Genomic DNA, 18,628 nt, shown 5'->3' on the forward strand with positions numbered 1-18,628 from the left:
CACAGGTGTATAAAATCAAGCACCTAGGCATGCAGACTGCTTCTACAAACATTTGTGAAAGAATGGGTCGCTCTCAGGAGCTCAGTGAATTCAAGCGTGGTACCGTGATAGGTAGGTACCTGTGCAATAAGTCCATTCGTGAAATTTCCTCACTACTACATATTCCACAGTCAACTGTTAGTGGTATTATAATGTTATTTAATTATAAAGTGGAAGCAATTGGGAATAACAGCAACTCAGCCACGAAGTGGTAGGCCATGTAAAATCACAGAGCGGGGTCAGCACATGCTGAGGCTCACAGTGTGCAGAAGTCTCCAACTTTCTGCAGAGTCAATAGCTACAGACCTCCAAACTTCGTGTGGCCTTCAGATTAGCTCAAGAACAGTGCGTAGAGAGCTTCGTGGAATTGGTTTCCATGGCCGAGCAGCTGCATCCAAGCCTTACATCATCAAGTGCAATGCAAAGCGTCGGATGCAGTGGTTTAAAGCACGCCGCCACTGGACTCTAGAGCAGTGGAGACGCGTTCTCTGGAGTGACGAATCATGCTTCTCTGTCTGGCAATCCGATGGACGAGTCTGGGTTTGGAGGTTGCCAGGAGAACGGTACTTGCCTGACTGCATTGTGCCATGTGTAAAGTTTGGTGGAGGAGGGATTATGGTGTGGGGTTGTTTTTCAGAGGTTGGGCTTGGCCCGTTAGTTCCAGTGAAAGGAACTCTTAATGCTTCAGCATACCAAGACATTTAGGACAATTTCATGCTCCCAACTTTGTGGGAACAGTTTGTGGATGGCCCCTTCCTGTTCCAACATGACTGCGCACCAGTGCACAAAGCGACGTCCATAAAGACATGGATGAGCGAGTTTGGTGTGGAGGAACTTGACTGGCCTGCACAGAGTCCTGACCTCAACCCGATAGAACACCTTTGGGATGAATTAGAGGGGAGACTGCGAGCCAGGCCTTCTCGACCAACATCACTGCCTGACCTCACAAATGCGCTTCTAGAAGAATGGTCAAAAATTCCCATAAACACACTCCTAAACCTTGTGGAAAGCCTTCCCAGAAGAGTTGAAGCTGTTATAGCTGCAAAGGGTGGGCCAACTCCATATTAAACCCTACGGATTAAGAATGGGATGTCATTAAAGTTCATGTGCATGTAAAGGCAGTCGTCCCAAAACTTTTGGCAATATAGTGTATCTCAGCCAGAACTTTGGCAGCAATGAGAGAGGAGTCCAAAGAGCAATACCTAAAACACAGGTAGTTTCACTCACAAAAGTAAAATCATGTTACAATACAGTCTGCACAAATAGCAGCACATCGATGATGCACAGACATAAAACACCTGAAAACTCATGCTTGGTAACTGAAATAAAATATAATGCTTGATGATAAACCCTCATATTACATTTCACGAAAGGGGCTTGTTATTTTTTTTTTTTATGTAGTAGTAAAATATTTGTAGCAGTTTCATAGTTCAGTGAGGCTGGTTAAATGTATCCTGTTTAATTAATCTATAATCTATGTAATTTAGCACAGTTTAGATTTAAAAAAAAAAAGTATAGAGAAAGATCCATTTAAATCCACAAATTTCATGTTTCTTAGATTATTTTTAATTGATCAAATTCCTTATTTGTAATGTAAATAGTTATTGTGATTATAACAGGGAATAATCATTAGATTAGAACAAGATGTTAAGAGTAACAAGATGATAAATGTTAAGTTGTTCCTCACACTGAAAAAAAAAACAAAATGAAAACAAAACACAAATGCCAAATGTTTTTATTTACAGCTATTCTCACTTATAACCCATAATTAAACAGATTAATCAATTATTTGTTGAATAAATCACATGAATAATCAATCATATCAAAGCATGGCCATTGATATGGAGTTGGACCTCCTTTGCTGTTATAATAAGATTTTGGAGCGTGGCTGTGGGGATTTGTGATCATTCAGCTATAAGAGCATTAGTGAGGTCAGGTACTGATGTTGGGTGAGGAGGTCTGGGGTGCAGTTGGTGTTCCAGTTCATCCCAAAGGTGTTCAGTGGGGTTGAGGTCAGGGCTCTGTGCAGGATATTCAAGTTCTTCCACTCCAACCTTAACACACCATGTCTTCATGGAGCTCGCTTTGTGCACAGGGGCATTGTCATGCTGGAACAGGTTTGTGCCTCTTAGTTCCAGTGAAGGGAAATTGTAATGCTACAGCATACAAAGACATTCTATACAATTGTGTGCTTCCAACTCTGTGGTGACAGAAGAACCACATATCGGTGTGGCGGTCAGGTGACCACAAACTTTTGGCCATATAATGTATCATTTAGTGCTGAAAAGTGTGTTCTTTTGCAAGTGCATTTGTGTGTGTGTGTGTGTGTGTGTGTGTGTGTGTTTGTGCTTGGTAGTACCTCCAATAGATAAGAATGCTGATCAGCACCAGCAGACATATTGCAGCAAGGGTAGACACCACTGCTAACGGCACCACTGTCCTCTTTTCTCTCTCTGTCCCTCCTACCATTCCCACACGAGACTGTGGACTGCTGTTGCTTGCCTCTGTCCAGGGAAACACAAATGTCATTTAAGCCAGAGAATACTTAGTTAGCTTATATCTGTTTTAATGGCTGCACTGTATTTAAGCTGCCTGGCGAATAGTTGCTGGTCTTTTGGGCTTTTTCACTGCTAATTGCTTTTTCTCATTCCATTTTTCTCATTCCAAGTGCACAGACAATCTTTGACTGTTGGACAGTTTGTCTCACACAGACAGCTTTGGCAGGGTTACTGTATATGAATCTCCTACACACTAAAGACTATAGGGGAGCAGCACCGAAGCAAAGCAACAAGCAAAGCTACAATCACTTAGAATAGACAGAGCAAGCTTGAATTAAGGAAAAATCTTCCAAGGGCACCAAACCAGTGGCTACAGAATAGGAACAAAAAAAAAAAAAAAGTATAATTCAGTGTGAATACAGCAGGAAGCAAGAAAGCAGGAAAGCCACCATTTTGGAACGTGAGGGACAACCTGAGGTCTAATGAACTATTGAAGACCAACAGACAATTTGAGGATTCATGATCATGATAGGCTTTGATTGGTGAACATCTTTACCTACTAGATCCCGCATAGACCAGATTAAAAATGTGCAGTTCACACCATGCTCTTTTGGTCTTTTTAGATACAATCTTCTTTTATTCATGGCATATTATTATGCAAAAAGTAACTAAATATCTCCTCAACAAAACACAGCAAGAGCGCCGCAGTTACTTGGCAGCCAACATTTAGAGCAACATAATACTGTGTAACCCAAAACTCAGGGAACCAAATACAATGAAACCCCAATCTTGTGATTCCTAGAATTCACACCGGATGTGAGACATAAACGACTTCTTGTGCTGGTAGCACATGCATGCAAGTACATTACATTTGATTTTTATCAAGAAAAAATGTGCTTTAGAAATATGCCCAGTGTGAATTGTCCTTTAATGTGCCATATCTGTTTGTATTTTGTGTGATTTTTAACATTTTTTCCTACATTTCATACTTCATTTGGTGTGGCAGATCTTTTTTGTGCCAAACTGATCCACTGCATTCTGTGTTTTTGTTTACTGAAACTTCATGGTTGGTGTTTCGAATCAGTAAGATTCTTGGACTTACCATTAAACAATGGCCGAGTGGGTTCATTAACATTCTTCACTGAGACTAACAAAGTGTTACTGGTGACGTATATAGTACTGCTCTCGGCATTCGGAGCTGAGGTCACTGAAGTGATGCTAGGCTTGCTCATCCAAACTTGGCCCTTGTCCTGATCCAGAACACCTCTGGTTAGGAGAGTAGGCAGACTGAGCTGCTCTTCATTTGGACTGGACACCGTTGTCCTAGATTTCAAGCCCTCGTAGTCAGTTACCAGCATGGTATCTTCGTCCTCTGGCAAAATGCGGCTGCTAGGTCGCTTGTCATGGCTTCTTGCCTGATCAGGTGAAAAAGATCGAGATTCCACTGTGATCCACTGTTGCTCAGAAGATGTTGTTGCCTTGATAGCCGGAAACAGGAAATCTGGGTGATTGGTAGAGGTGGTCTCATATATGGAGCTCTTGGAGGAAGAGGTACGACCAGGCAAAACCCAGGGTTTGCTGCTTGTCCTACTCGTAGATAAAGAGGGCTGAGAGGTCTCCTAAAATCAAATTTAAAAAAATCAGTCTCATTTATTACTCATGCAAAGAATAAAGCATGTGCTTTTGGTGCACTTTTGCAATCACAGATGCCTTTACTTTTCAAAACAAAGTAATCCTACCTCAGTAAATTCTTCTAATTGTGTTGAAACAACAGAAGGATCAGGATCATTTTCTGGAGAATAAGTGTTAAAAAAAGATTTTCATTATGGCATAAAAAACAGTACTGATGTGAATACACATGTTTATCTGGAGCGAAGTATAAATTGGTGAGCAGGGTGGGTATTACCAGGGTCTTCCAGAGGCATGTCTACTATAACTTGGTCACTCATGCGACCAGTCAGGCCATTGGTGCACAGCGCCACCACTTGGACAACATAGCTGTTATTGGCCAGCAAGTTGTGGATAATGGCTCCCTGGAATGCAAATCAAAAGATCAGTGCAAGTTCATGCCACTAGTTCATGTCTCCCTGAATGATTATTCTCAATAAACAAGAAATAACATTTTCTGAAGATTTTAATTGTATTTTTCCCCAATACATTTATATCTATATTATTTTTCAATTTAGATTCAATTCATCTTTAAATAAAATATTTAATTTTTATATTTAAAGTTAAAATATTATTTGTAGTTTTTATTTTTCAGTTTTCTTTGATTATAGTAATCTTTGTAACACCACAAGTAGTGTAATTCATCCATCAAGAATTACTATTATTAATTACTGATTCAAATAAATAATTCATTTAATTATAATTTAAAATTTACAGACAACTTACAACATCTTGATCCCCATCTGTCAGGTACTGTCGTTTCTGAGCATTCTTGCCCTGTAGACTCTGGTAGGTGACAGAATATCTTTCAATGTTGGTTTCATAGACAGCACGTGGCCTTTCCCATGTCACCATTATGCTGGTGTAATTCTGGGGATCCGCCTGAACATTTTCTGGCTCTGAGCTACACACTGAGCACAAGAATGTTTGGTCAGAATCATCTATAATGATTTCTGTCATTCATATAGAGCCTTTCTCATAGCTATGGTATCTTTAGAATAAAAAAAGAACACTAGAAGGAAGAGAGGGGAAAATGCAGAGAGAAAAGTATGGTTGTGTTTGAAAGAGGGTTTTGTGAAAGGACAATGAACAGTCAGGGAGAGATTGTGGACCAGTGTTGCAAAGTCTGAGGCCCACTAGCACTGAATAATCGGGATCCCTCCACCCCCACATAGAGGACACTCTTGTTTTAGGGAAAATTAGTAAACCAGAACGTGAGGATATATAAAACAAAGTGTTCGAAGCTTCTATGAAACATTGGAAGATTAGCAAGTGTTATTTCTAAATGGTTGCAGTGATGTGTGTGTGTGTGTGTGCGTGTGTGTGTGTGTGTGTGTGAGAGAGAGAGAGAGAGAGAGAGGAGGGAGAGAGAGACTGTTGCAGCAGTCGAAGTATGAGATTTTTAAAGCTTGAAGGTCGAAAGCGCTTATTGTGACTTAACATGGGAAGAAAGTAGAAGCTGAATATATAATGAAACAGATTTTGGAATGTCTTTTGCGGTATTTTAGGAGATGCAAAAGAAGAGATGGACCAGAAACGCAGTACACATACCAAAAAAACTTTTCCACTCTGTGTAAGTCTACTTGAAAAAGGGAACAAAAGAAAGGCCATGCTGAGGGGAAAAGATGTTACTTAGCAACGCCTAACTCACTGCCACCAGTTTTTTTTTTTTTTTTTTTTTTTTTTTTTAAGTGAACTGCATCATCAGAGTTTGAGGCAGTAAAAAGGAGACAAACACTAGAGTGACCTCAGAGAATGAGCTACTGAATTAGAGCACATGACCATGTCAGGTAAACCGCAATGACATGTGTGTGTATGTGTGTTATACGCACTAGGAGCAAGGACTTCTTCTGTGCCAGTGTAAGATGAGAAAACCTGTCCCAGAAACTGCTGCTGTTGCTCCCTGTAGTTGTTCTGCAGGTAATCTGTCAGCATTACATATCCAGCCTGCTGCATGGTCATCACCTCACAGAACACCTCCAGCTATACACACATACACAAGAACACATACAGTACAGTGAGAGAAATAATTCTGGCATATATTACAGAAGAGTAATATGCACAGAAGTGTATAAATACACACATAAGAAGCAAGACACAAGCCATTTAATTATGAGAACACTTGTAAAAAAAAAAAAACTGTCGCAAAGTGGCATATCACACAATATTTGTCTGCAGTATTTGTACTTATCACACAGTATACAGCCTTTCTTCTTCTCACCTCCTACATGTCGGACCACATGTACACCATATGGAGTACAGCTCACTAATTGCAAACACCCACATTTAGCGACAAGTATAATTAAAAAGTCCAGAAAACAATCTCAGTTACTTTCCAGGCAAATTAATGACCTGATGGTAGACATGACTCAGCTGAAATAAGTGATTTAGGAGCTCTGAGCATGCAACTCAGAGACTCCTTATTGCCCAGTGAGTGGTCCTCCTCCCTCTTCCTCATCCAAGAATCACGAGGATACTGTGTCTACAGCCATATTCAGGAGATTCTTTGAGTTGCTTTGTGTGTGGCAGGCACTGGAAATACATTAGCCACATGGAAACAATGAAAACAATTCCAATCTCTAGTTGATCTCTCTGTGGGAGATCTGACTGACACCTCATTCCTACAGGTAGGATACCTAGACCAGGATATGGGTTGACTTTCCACCAACAAAGTTTGTGTATTGAGCCAAATATGGTTAGCACAATCTGCACTGCAGGACATACGTATGTTAATTAACCCTAGGGTCACTCTTTGGGCCTGCTTCCAATGAAGCACTGGATAGGAGAGTGCAGGTTTCAGAATTATGAAACCGTCAAGACCAAACGAACCGTCCACTCCAGGCAACAGCAGGGTGAGTCACAGCCTCAGGCCCATAACAGGTGGCTCCTTCCATCACGTGGGGAGGGCTCTAAACAGTGCCAACAAAGGGAAGGTATACTCCACAGTTCAAACAAGGGTTATACTCAAAATACTTATTTGTTCGGAAGAAGGACAGTGTTTTCTGTCCAATTCTAGAATTGAGTGTAGGGGCTCCAATTTTTTGGTGAAGTCACATAAGGCCCCTCCTTATGAGCCTATGCAAGATGCCAGTCTGAAATGTGGGTCTGAAAACTACCTTTTTTGCTAGCGATACTTCAGCATACATACTCTGGAGATACGCTTGCCTTGCCCAATGTAAAATCACAGTATCATCTAAGAAGAGACTGGCCCACTGAGTAGTGGCTGTCATCACCATAGCCAATATACAGCCATTACCATCAAATGCCACTCTACGGGAAGCTTCTCTTCCTCATGGGCATTACATAGAGGCATGTGCCACTGCTACCCGGCTTTCACTGTGCTACAACACCTGGTTCTACAAGGTTAATGCTGCCTCTCAGGCATGTTGTCCCTATGGAAGACAGGATTGTGGTTCACAATTATTTCTCTCTCTCTAAGAAGCCCTATTAGCACAAGCATCAGCAACATTGATCTTAATTTGTTCCATGGCTGGCTCACATTACCAGACATTAGGTCTTTTTTTATTCAGTCTTGTGTTAACACACACAGTAGCAGCCTAGAACATGTCTACAGCATACATACCTTGTTTTATTTCACTGTACCTGGTAGAGTATGGATACATTGCTAGGTGTATTTCTGAGACTTCACATATTAACACAGGTAATATTCTAGCATTTTAGGGACAGTTGTTAGCTTCCATAAGAAAATGACATAATGTTTCAATAAGAATAAGATGAGCTGTATTTAGTAATACAAAATTACTAAAAAAAAAAAAAAGACATCAAAATGGGTGCACAGTGGTTAGCATTGCTGTCTCACAACTACAGGGTCCCTGGTTCATCTTTGAGCCCAGGTTTCTGTGCAGTACTCCGCAGATGAATGAATGAATGAATGAATGAACGAATGAATGAACGAATGAATGAAAAACAGAAAGATTATAACTCCAGTTTGTGTAATTTCTCTACAGACATGGTTGTGATCATGATGCAACATATAACACAATACGAAAAAGTGCAAATAGTGTAAGAAAGTGTGCGTGTGTGTGAGTGAGAGCATGTGTAAATTAGAACTGAACATAAAAGAGGACAGAGAAGCTCTGACCTGCGGTTCAGAAATTGGCACTGTGTCTCTGAACACAATCCACTTCACTGTCTCTGTGCAGGGTGGCGTGGTGAGGGAGCCATTGTAGATGAAATATTTTGCTGTCGACTCAGGCAGTAGACCAAGCAGAGGAAAGGCCTCAAGCACACTACTTTTACCTTCACATCAAATAGGAAGAAAAACATGACATACCGTAAAATTCTCTGTATCTATAAACATGCTAAATTTGATGTTAAAATTGAAATAAATGTTTAATCATTTAGATAAAATATGAGTGGTTTTAAAATTAAAAGGTACACAACATATATCACAAAGATTACAGCAAAATGAGCCAAAATGCATTTATAGCTTATTTAAAGTTATAGCAAAGTTGCATTTAGCAGTCACAGTTCAATGTTTTATAATTTATTCATATGAAATCAATACCTTTTGCTACAAATTTATATTCAATCCAGCTGTTTTATTTGTAGCCATTTTGAAAACAAGACGCTGTCATAAAGTAGATGTATCTAGAGTCACATCTATGATCTGTAAATTTGTGATGAAATTTTCTCCTGAATTTTAAAAAGTGGAGCAAAAGAATGTATTTGATGTTTCAATATAATGAGGCACATACATCTGGCAAACCTTTAAGAACTTTTTCATTTGAAAAAGTTCAGCGTACATTGTGCATCCTGATGAGCAATTTACTATAGATTCTTCTCTTTTATAACATTAAAGATTGATAAAATCACAGTAAATTTTTCTTCACTACTTTTGCCTGCGATCTGCCAATAATCTATGTAAACAATTTTGAATTTAACTGAGCTGTATTAAAAAGAACAAAATAAAACAAACAAACAAACAATCAAGCAAAAAAACCCACATACCATATCGACTGACACTGTTGACCCCATCGATTAAGGCAGCAAAGTTCTCATTATCATCAACGCTCTCCTGTGAAACCATGTACATTTCTGAGTACCAAGGGAAAAAGAAAAAAGGACTGTTGAATTGAGAAACACTGACTCACCTCAAACAGTACGGCCAATGCAGTGATTCTGCCATTACCCCTCAGAGCATCATCTATAGATTCAAACTCATTTTCCTCATAACAGTAAATCTGCATCTGTGAGTGACAGCACGTGAGCATTGTTAGAGCCATATGTATAAAAAGCATCAACCAGGATTTTAAAACTAGCACTGACATCATGTTAGTGGTGAGACTTGATGGTCAACACAAAACACCTATAATATTTAATATTTTAGTAACAGGTGAACAATACCAAAATACTGTTTTCCAAGTGTTTGTGCCAAATTTTTACCATGTTCAATTCTTTAATTAAGATGAAAATCAGTTATTACAGATTATTATTTTTATTTGGTTGCTATAAAGCTCAATACTACATCCTGGGAAAATTAAATATATTGTACTATACTATATTTCATTGCTAGATAGTGAACAGTAGATAAGGCTGATGCTGCAATCCACGGTACTCAGAACTCAGTTCTAAGCTGATATTCCTAAGTTCTGATCTAAACTCATTCCAGTTGATGCGCAGAGCAAAGTTATGTTTGTATGGCTAGTCGCTGAGTTTTATAAACTCATAGAAAAAAAAGATCTACATGAATTATTTTAAAATTGGCCTTAATTTGAAGTTTTACAAATTAAAACTTACCAAGCAGGTAAACACCTTTTCACAACACAAACACTACATGTTACGTTAAATCAAGTTTTATCAAGTAGAAAAAGATACAAAGGGAATTCTGTTGCTGTTGACTGCGCACCGCTATGTTGATGTGTTTATGACAGAGAATTCAGGCTAGGTGGATGTTGCGTGAGTTCCTGATTTGGAATTCCGAGTTGAATGGCCACTTTTCCGTGTCGGAGGTTGGGTTTTTCCGAGATCCGAGTACAATGGATTGCATCATTAATCCTCATCTTGATCTCTTGATCCTACAATGCATTTGGGAAACTCTGAAGCTGTGTGAGATGTCTGTATTAAGATGTGTCTTAATATATGCCTCATACCTCTAGAGGAAACTTGTAGCCATTAAGGCTGTGTTCTGAACCATCTGATGAGGCGTTGCAGCGGCCCCAGTGGAACGTTATCCTGGCTACTTTGAACCGTGACCTGAGTCCTCCTCCACTGATGTAGTACTGTCCATTCACACTGATAACCACTGAAAAATGTAAGTGCAGGAACACACACACACATACACACACACACACACACACAATTTAATAATTAATAATCCTAGTATGAACTTTACAAAGGATTACTGCATTCACTTCCACAAAGGATTCATTTTACGCTTGAGAACATGCAAATTCAGTTCCTCTACAGATACTTCTCTACGTATATAGACCTGCGAGAAACAACAAAGTGTCTCTACTCAGAAGTGCACCAAAGAATGATTTCCATTTCAGCGGATATCATTCTACAGGGTAATTCATTATTCTGTCAGAAGAGATAGAGGTATTTTGCTCAGGAAGATGTATCAGGATCTATGCATTTGTATAAAACAACAAAAGACTTGTTTTTGGAGGGACTACATCCCAGTTTATTTAAATTTAATTTTGACCAGCATGCAGTATGCTGGATGCATGACATTCTCACTATAGATTTACATTAAATGAGTAAAACCAATCAAATTTGGATGTTGTTTTCTTTATCTAGCATGCCTCTGAGCCAGGAAACAGTAAGCCAACCTGTTTTTCCATCGTTGGTGATAGTAGAATCTGACATGAGCTGGTCCCAGTTCTCTAGCTGCAAATCCTGGTACTGCACTTGAACCTGGGTGAAGCTCTCGTCAATGTTGATGGGTGACTGTCTGGCACCATTGCAAGAGTGGTACTTCTTTACCCAGTGCTGCTGGTTCAAACTTCCTGCAGAGATTAAAATGTTTCATTTCGTTTTGTTTTAATTTGTTCTGTTTCTTTTCCACATTTTTTTTAGCCAGAAGAGTTCGAGCGCTTCAGAGAACAAGTCATTGGGTATGACTTTTACTCCAAAGCCTAGTTCTTGGATCAGTAAGTTAAATTTGGCACTGAGTTGAATTAGGATGAATAAGAGAATTATGTCTGTAGAGTTAAATTCAAGGTTAACTTGTAATGAAACAGCTAGTTGGATCAGTAACTCCAGCTATGTGGACTAGCCCTTTCAGCTTCAATATCTAAAGATATTTCCTTTTTTACCATTAAGTAATCTCTTTAAAAAAAAAAGATGTAGCTATAAGATACAGCTTTGCCGAATGGCAATCTGAACAACAGTGTTAAATGCAAATCGATCAGAATTTACCAATGTCAATACAAAATACACCCCTCTGTAGTGAATACAGATGGCTTCAGACAAATTTTGGAAAAAGAGCCTGCAATCAATCGCAAGTGATGCAAGGGAAATGATTTTGGACAAAGCAAAACATCTATCTGTAATAGTATTCAAGCGATTCAACTCAGAACATATCAGTCATATTACACCATACACTGAAAATAGGTTTGATCCCAAATACACTATCTGTGCTAAATGAGGTAGTAATTACACAAGCTTCTTGTAGGCCTTTAATAAAAGATACTCTCAGATACTGGTGTTATGGAAAAATGAGAAAAGTTTTACATTTAGACCTAGTTACACTTATTTTGGGTATTCCTAATAGAAGACATTTAAACAAAAATGATAAAAGATTGCACACTTGTGCAGTTAGAAAGAATATATCATTGTCCTGGGTAAGTGCCAGTGTCCAATCTATTAAAATTGCTTATGATAAATGTATGAACTAGTGCAAGAGCTTTTTGTGCTTATTGAAATATATTCTTCCTTCTGAGAGCAGCAACTGACTGATCGTGTAACTGAACTGATCATGATTCTTGCTGATCTGAGGACACTGATATTTCAGTTAATATTTGCTCACCAACTGATTAAATCTAAGAATAATCTATCTACCCGATCTCTTTCACCTACACCCTTCACCTGGGGAAAAAAAAAACGAATGATACGTTGTGATAGCTATGGATAATATGTTTACAATTGTATTCTTTTTATTTTATATAACATATTCCATGATACTGAAGCATAATATACCAATCCTCACTAGGAAACTTGCTGAATGGAGTGAAAATACTATTTGTCATCGCACGGCAGTGTGGGAAATATATCACCATAACTATTCAGTACAGCGCCACAAACTGAATCATGCATGCATATTGTATGAGGCAGATGGAAATTGGTCTCACAAGCTTATGCATGTAAAATAAATACGCCAATCACGCACCCACATACTTTAACACCTTACACACACACTGTTGAATACTAGTGTCACTTAAAGATTACGCAAGATTCTCAGCCTCCATTTTCACCTCACCTTCATTATTATTCGCTTGACTTCATTGTTGCTTGCTTTAAATCTCCTCACAAGCTGACACGTAATTAGCGCATCTCTACAGGGATTTTAAGAAGCCTACTGCTTTCCCAGTGTATTGTAGAAACCCGTCCTGCAGGGTGTGTGAGGTCGCTGTTATTAGAAAGACTGGTGGCATCAGGTGGAAGAGCTAACAAGGCCAAGCATAGTCTGAGAGATTAAAAGCACTGTGTACTGCAAGCTGTGATGGAAAGGTGAAGCCCTTATAATGCTGCAGAGTCTCATCTGGCCCCTGCAGAGGCACACAGCACAGCACTGACATGCTATAATCAGCCGCAGTCATTGCTGCTATGGTTACAAATGGCAAAGGCATTTCGGTGGAGGCTAGCATGCAGAGGCGGCTTAGAAATATGCACAAGACGCTGGACACACAACTCACCCAGATGTTCTCCTTATCGCAGAGCAATAAATGCATGAATTGAAGCTCTAAGCATTTAAGCAGTAAATGCACAATGTGAAGCTTTGTATGTGTCGATAAGTCCATCTAATAAACATGAATGATATATTTTTTTATGTTTGTATTTATATTATAATGATTATGTCAAGGTCGTAATTTTAACCTAAGAGTAACACGACTAGATTTGGTTAATAATATTAATTAACCAAAAATGTCATTTTTATGTTTATAATAATTGAGATGAAGATAAGCTAAGGTGTTTTTTTTCCTGGGATCTCAGTGAGTACTAACAGGAGCAGGAGAGTGTGTGTCTTTGAATGAATTTAAATATACACAATATCATTATTATAGCTACTCTTATGTAACTTTGATGATTAAGGATGGGTAAGGATGGGATGATTAAAGATAGGATATAGATATATTAACATTTTGTACTGAAATGAAGAGACTAATCAAAAATACAGCCTTTGCGATGCTAGGTTTATTTTTCTGATTTTTAAGTGTTTTTTTAGTGTTTTTGAAAGATTGAATCACTTAGGAGGCGTGTCAGATCCCGCCGTCAGTGAATGAGAAAAAAGGACTTTTTTGTGCAGTGGAGTAATGTGTGTTTCTGCCCTCCCTTTTGCTCTTTGGGAGTACTGGGACTAAGCCTGTGTTGGTCCCACTCTTTCACATGTTAATATATTTATTCACAGTTCAGCGCACATACACACTGTTCGCCTTCCCTCCTCCTCTCCAGGCCACTCCAGAAAACAGGTTTTCCAGCTCATGAAAAAGCTACACAGCACCATGGAGAAGAGTTAGGGTTCACTGTTACAAATACCTTGGCTTCTTTTAATAATTTAAGATCGGGATATTTTTTCCATACATACTGTTCTTTAAAAGTACCATAACAGCAATACTTTTTTTTTTTTTTTTTTTTTACTGGGCCATTTCAGTTAACACTGTGAACACATAAATTCAGCCTCTGGTAAAGATGAGAAAATTCAAACTAGACAACGTTTATAAAAATGACCAGGTCAGCTGATATGTTTACCCTTAAACAGGAAATACATATGGAGTTTGCTCAGTGTTTACGCTGATAAAGTTTAGCTGTCTTTTTATGTCTATTAGAACAAGGTCAGACATTATACTGACTTATTCGTTAAGCAATTTCATCATTGATGAGAAACATCCTCATCCATCTCTTTTTTTCCTTAATGAGCTGTATTTAACACTAAAGCTTTACTAGAATTATGGTGCACTGCTTGTTTGGTTGGCGTGGAGCATAGGTAATGTTACACTTTCCAAGCAGGGGATATACGAGGTACAGAAAGATGGAGACGACATAGCCAAGGCTAGATATAACTTTATGATTCTATATGTTAGCTATGAAAATATAAAGGCATCAATGACATTGACGTCATCTCAGTCCTCAGAAATCAAGGTGCTATTTTCTACTATATATATATTTCTGAAGACCACTGGCTTACAACCAGCAGTGAAAAGGGAGGAAATTGACATTTAAAGATTTAATTCCAGCTGCGGTGCAGGTGCCATACAGATATTTTGACAAACGTTATCTGATTTCAAACTGAAGAGATTAGATTTATGTCTGTTCCACTGTGGTATATAGCTGTCCAACAACTTGACCAAAGCATGACATTCACTGTGTGAGGAAATTAGCTAGCAAGATTTTAGACACTGTGATGGTCTGGCATACCGTCCAGTGTCTCACACAGTGAGTGAGTGAGTGAGTGAGTGAATGAATGAGTGAGTGAGTGAGTGAATGGGTGAGTGAGTGACTGAGTGAGTGAATGAATGGATAAGTGAGTGAGTGAGTGAGTGAATGGATGAGTGAGTGAGTGAGTGAATGGATAAGTGAGTGAGTGAGTGAATGAATGAGTGAGTGAATGGATAAGTGAGTGAGTGAGTGAGTGAATGGATGAGTGAGTGAGTGAGTGAGTGAATGAGTGAGTGAATGAATGGATAAGTGAGTGAATGAGTTAGTGAATGAATGGATAAGTGAGTGAGTGAGTGAGTGAGTGAATGGATAAGTGAGTGAGTGAGTGAATGAGTGAGTGTGTGAGTGAGTGAATAAATGGATAAGTGAATGAGTGAGTGAGTGAGTGAGTGAGGTTTCAGACATCTTCATGCAGACTGTTTTACCATAAGGTGGTTAAAGTGGCCTTACATGACATTTGCAAGAAAATAGCCAAGGCAAGATTGAAAAGTAAATACAAACCATTCCAGGTCATTTTGAAATATATTTATATTTTCTAAATGTTGAGGTCTCAAAATTTGTTATAGGTAAAATAAAATATAAAATATTTTGGCCAAATAATTTCCATCTGTTTTGGCCAGAATTCAGCCACAATGACATATAAAAGGTTTTCCCAGACCTGTACACTTATGTTGAGTCAAAAATGTTTTTAATAGCAAATGGATTTTTTAATGCTTTGTCATGGTGGATTTTCTAACTGAGTGTGTGAGTTCATGTCAGGACTGGATTTGCACACAATATTTTACACAAAATTTTACACAAAAAAGGTGTGTCTGTAATGCACATGGATACGATATTCTACTCAATATTCTTAAAAACATTCTTTGAAGCAGAATTTAAATAAAGGCTTTTCTGGACTCAGCTGTTAACGCGAGTGATGCCAGGTTTTTCCCTCCAGATGTGCAAGATATCGATTTCTTCAGACCTGTTTCTGTCTCATGTTTGCTCCCATGTTATCTGGCTTTTGGTACTCTCTTTGGGGTGTTTTATTGGTGGTTAAACAAGTTTGTTGTTTTTCCTTGACATGCCTATCTTGCCTTCACAAATTTTTTTCTGTTGTGTAACATCCAAACCAATTCCATATTCAACTGATGGTGAATTTTTTAGGCACCAACTCCTCCATGCTGTTGTGCTGCCAAACAAAATGAGGAGAAAATGTAAGCTAATGAGCTGCCTACTCTTGGTTACAATTGGCTTGTTCGTGTGTCTGTCAGGGAAAACATGAGCTGGAATAGAGCAAAGTCTGGTTCATAAAACAACCGAGCCTGTCAGGACAAAATGTCTTTAGTGTCATGTTACTCGCAATCTCTCTGTAAAAACAGATGGTGGAGACATTTTAATCATTCACGGTCATATCTGTTCACGCTCATATCTATCCACGGTCATATTTATTTTCACAAACTGTGGAGCAATCAGTTAGATACAGAGATAACATGGAAAAAAGATATTTAAGTGGTGAAATAGTGCAAACATTTACAAAACATTATTTGACTGTGTATAACAAGATTTCTGATAAGCTTTAACTGGGAATTTGATAAAGAAGACATGCAGAAATTAATGCTTTGTTGATGTCTGTAACTTGTGAATGAAATGTATAGCTATAGTTAACATCCGAAACGTAAACATTTACTGTTTAATTGTCTATTTTCTATTAATTTTCTCACACAATGCAACATCAATAAAGCCTCAGTATTAATCAATAAAGCCCAATATTAGGGAGTGCAAATGCACCGAGTTCATATAAAATATAAAATTGCCTAATGGCATGAATAACGTGTTGGTCAGGCTCCCTCTGGTCAGAGAGAGAGAAAACGGTTAATGGAAGATGAGCCAGTTGCTAAATTAGCAGAAGTCTAATACATAATGCCAAGTTGGTGAAAGAGTCACAACACCACACTACTTAAATATTGTTCACCATATTATATTTTCAGCACTGCTGTTCCTTTACTAAAGTAACATAAGTAAACTAAAACCCCCGAAGCACAAGGAGAACATGCAAACTCCACACACACAGGGCAGAAATCGAACGCCAATCCTGGAGGTATGAGGCAAACATGCTAACCACTAAGCATCAGACAAACATCAGTTAATACGTTTGTAACCTACTTTATTACTTTGGTAACATTATTAAACTTATGGTTTAATAATGATAAACTGGTTTGTTAATGTTAACTAATGCAGTAGACAATGTTAGTTAAGGGACTCTTGATATAAAATACTACAACTAAACTAGAACTCTCTGTCATCTAAAACTAGTCTGTCATCTAACATTACCAGCAGGTTACTAATGGTGTCTATAATGTTTTTTTTTTTTTTTAAATGCCTACGTCCTTAAGTACCAACAATGATTCTTGCTGTAATATGCTACATTGATACATCAAATGTATCTAGTATTTCCTATTATAAGATGACAAAAAACCAAATATTACAAAAGATCATTAAACCTATTTCTAGGTCTAGGTCTATTGCGAACTTATAATAGGAAATTTGACTATATTCAAGATATTTTCACTTAATGTTATTATCTTGCAGTGTACTAATGCCATTCAGTTACCTAAAAGCTATTCCTTTCTTTTAAATGCCATGTGTAGGTGGTGCTGGAGCTCATTCAGAACGATCATTCAGTACAGAGCCAGTAGTCAGATAGTAGCCATGACACTGATCCTACTTTATCCGTTTCCATCAGGGACTTTATATCCCCAACCATCTCCGATTCCAGAGAAAGGAGGCTGGGTTTTGTCCAGATACAACACACTGAGTGGAGACAAAGAAAGCACACAGACATTAAGAGGATTTGTCCTCGAAGCACCCACCTGTATAAGACCAGTCCACGTCCTCTGTAAACCTGTGCTGGTCTCTCAGGTATTTGTTGCTTAGGCCCACTAGAAGACAGACAGAAATGGAAAGAGAGAGAGAGAGAGAGTGAAAAAAATATATCTTGGAATGAAAAGAGCGATTCAAACAACACACTAAAAAGGAACAAACACTGCCTGGATGTTAGCTACATTTTATATAGAGGATATATGAGAATAGGAAGCTTGAATATCCTGACTAATTTGTTGTGAATGATTGAACAGGATGATGCTTACTTTCTGTTTCAGCAAGAACCTGAATCATTTCAGCTAGTTGTTTATCTTTCTCCTTCACAGCAGCAGTATCACTTCAATTACTTGTGTAAATGAACACGCTGAGTATTAAAATGAGTCATTATCATTTAAATTGTTTATGGGACCTGTTGCTGCTTTTTCTCCCTCGAGCACACAGAGACAGAACACATCACTGTTATATTTGGTGTACAGCCCCACACACACACACACACACACACACACACACTACATAACAGAGATTCTGATGACAAAAATATGGAGCACACAGCAGCTTTAATACACGTAAGGCACATACAGTGCCTAATATAATAAAATGTAAATATAGTTTGATTTTAAAATTGTTTTTTTTTTCAAAACTGTGAAAGAAAAACAGTTCTCAGTAGTAGAATCTAGACCTTGTTTACTATAAACAAACTTGGTAACACCTGATTTACTAATAAGCTCTATGGTTTGACAGTAGCTTTCAAATGCATTAGGGTTTTTCTACATAAAGTTTTAAACTACGGTGCAGCATTAATGCAAATAGATTCATTTTGCACTACTATTGCACTTTATTATCCCTGAAAAGTCACTCTGGGAATGGCAACTGCAAGCGCAAATTAATATAACCAAATGGTGGAAGGCCATTTCTGCTATATGAAAACAAAATGATGTACG

General features: G+C 38.2%; 1 protein-coding gene across 4 annotated transcripts in view; it reads right to left on the bottom strand.

Annotated features, from left to right (window-relative positions):
* The window catches only part of ptprz1b (protein tyrosine phosphatase receptor type Z1b), a 40,011-nt gene that overhangs the window by 13,068 nt on the left and 8,315 nt on the right, over positions 1 to 18,628 (bottom strand). For all 4 annotated transcript variants that reach the window (XM_034313222.2, XM_026923202.3, XM_026923203.3 and 1 more), the window contains exons 2-13: positions 17,678 to 17,746; positions 11,000 to 11,176; positions 10,319 to 10,470; positions 9,320 to 9,415; positions 9,177 to 9,243; positions 8,308 to 8,465; positions 6,038 to 6,188; positions 4,932 to 5,116; positions 4,444 to 4,570; positions 4,277 to 4,329; positions 3,640 to 4,156; positions 2,399 to 2,543 (exon numbers count right to left, since the gene is read on the bottom strand). In XM_034313222.2, coding sequence (XP_034169113.2) covers positions 2,399 to 2,543; positions 3,640 to 4,156; positions 4,277 to 4,329; positions 4,444 to 4,570; positions 4,932 to 5,116; positions 6,038 to 6,188; positions 8,308 to 8,465; positions 9,177 to 9,243; positions 9,320 to 9,415; positions 10,319 to 10,470; positions 11,000 to 11,176; positions 17,678 to 17,746 — 1,897 coding nt within the window. The remainder of the gene's footprint in view (positions 1 to 2,398; positions 2,544 to 3,639; positions 4,157 to 4,276; positions 4,330 to 4,443; positions 4,571 to 4,931; positions 5,117 to 6,037; positions 6,189 to 8,307; positions 8,466 to 9,176; positions 9,244 to 9,319; positions 9,416 to 10,318; positions 10,471 to 10,999; positions 11,177 to 17,677; positions 17,747 to 18,628) is intronic.

This window comes from Pangasianodon hypophthalmus, chromosome 18 (assembly GCF_027358585.1).
Source record: "Pangasianodon hypophthalmus isolate fPanHyp1 chromosome 18, fPanHyp1.pri, whole genome shotgun sequence".
NCBI lineage: Eukaryota > Metazoa > Chordata > Actinopteri > Siluriformes > Pangasiidae > Pangasianodon > Pangasianodon hypophthalmus.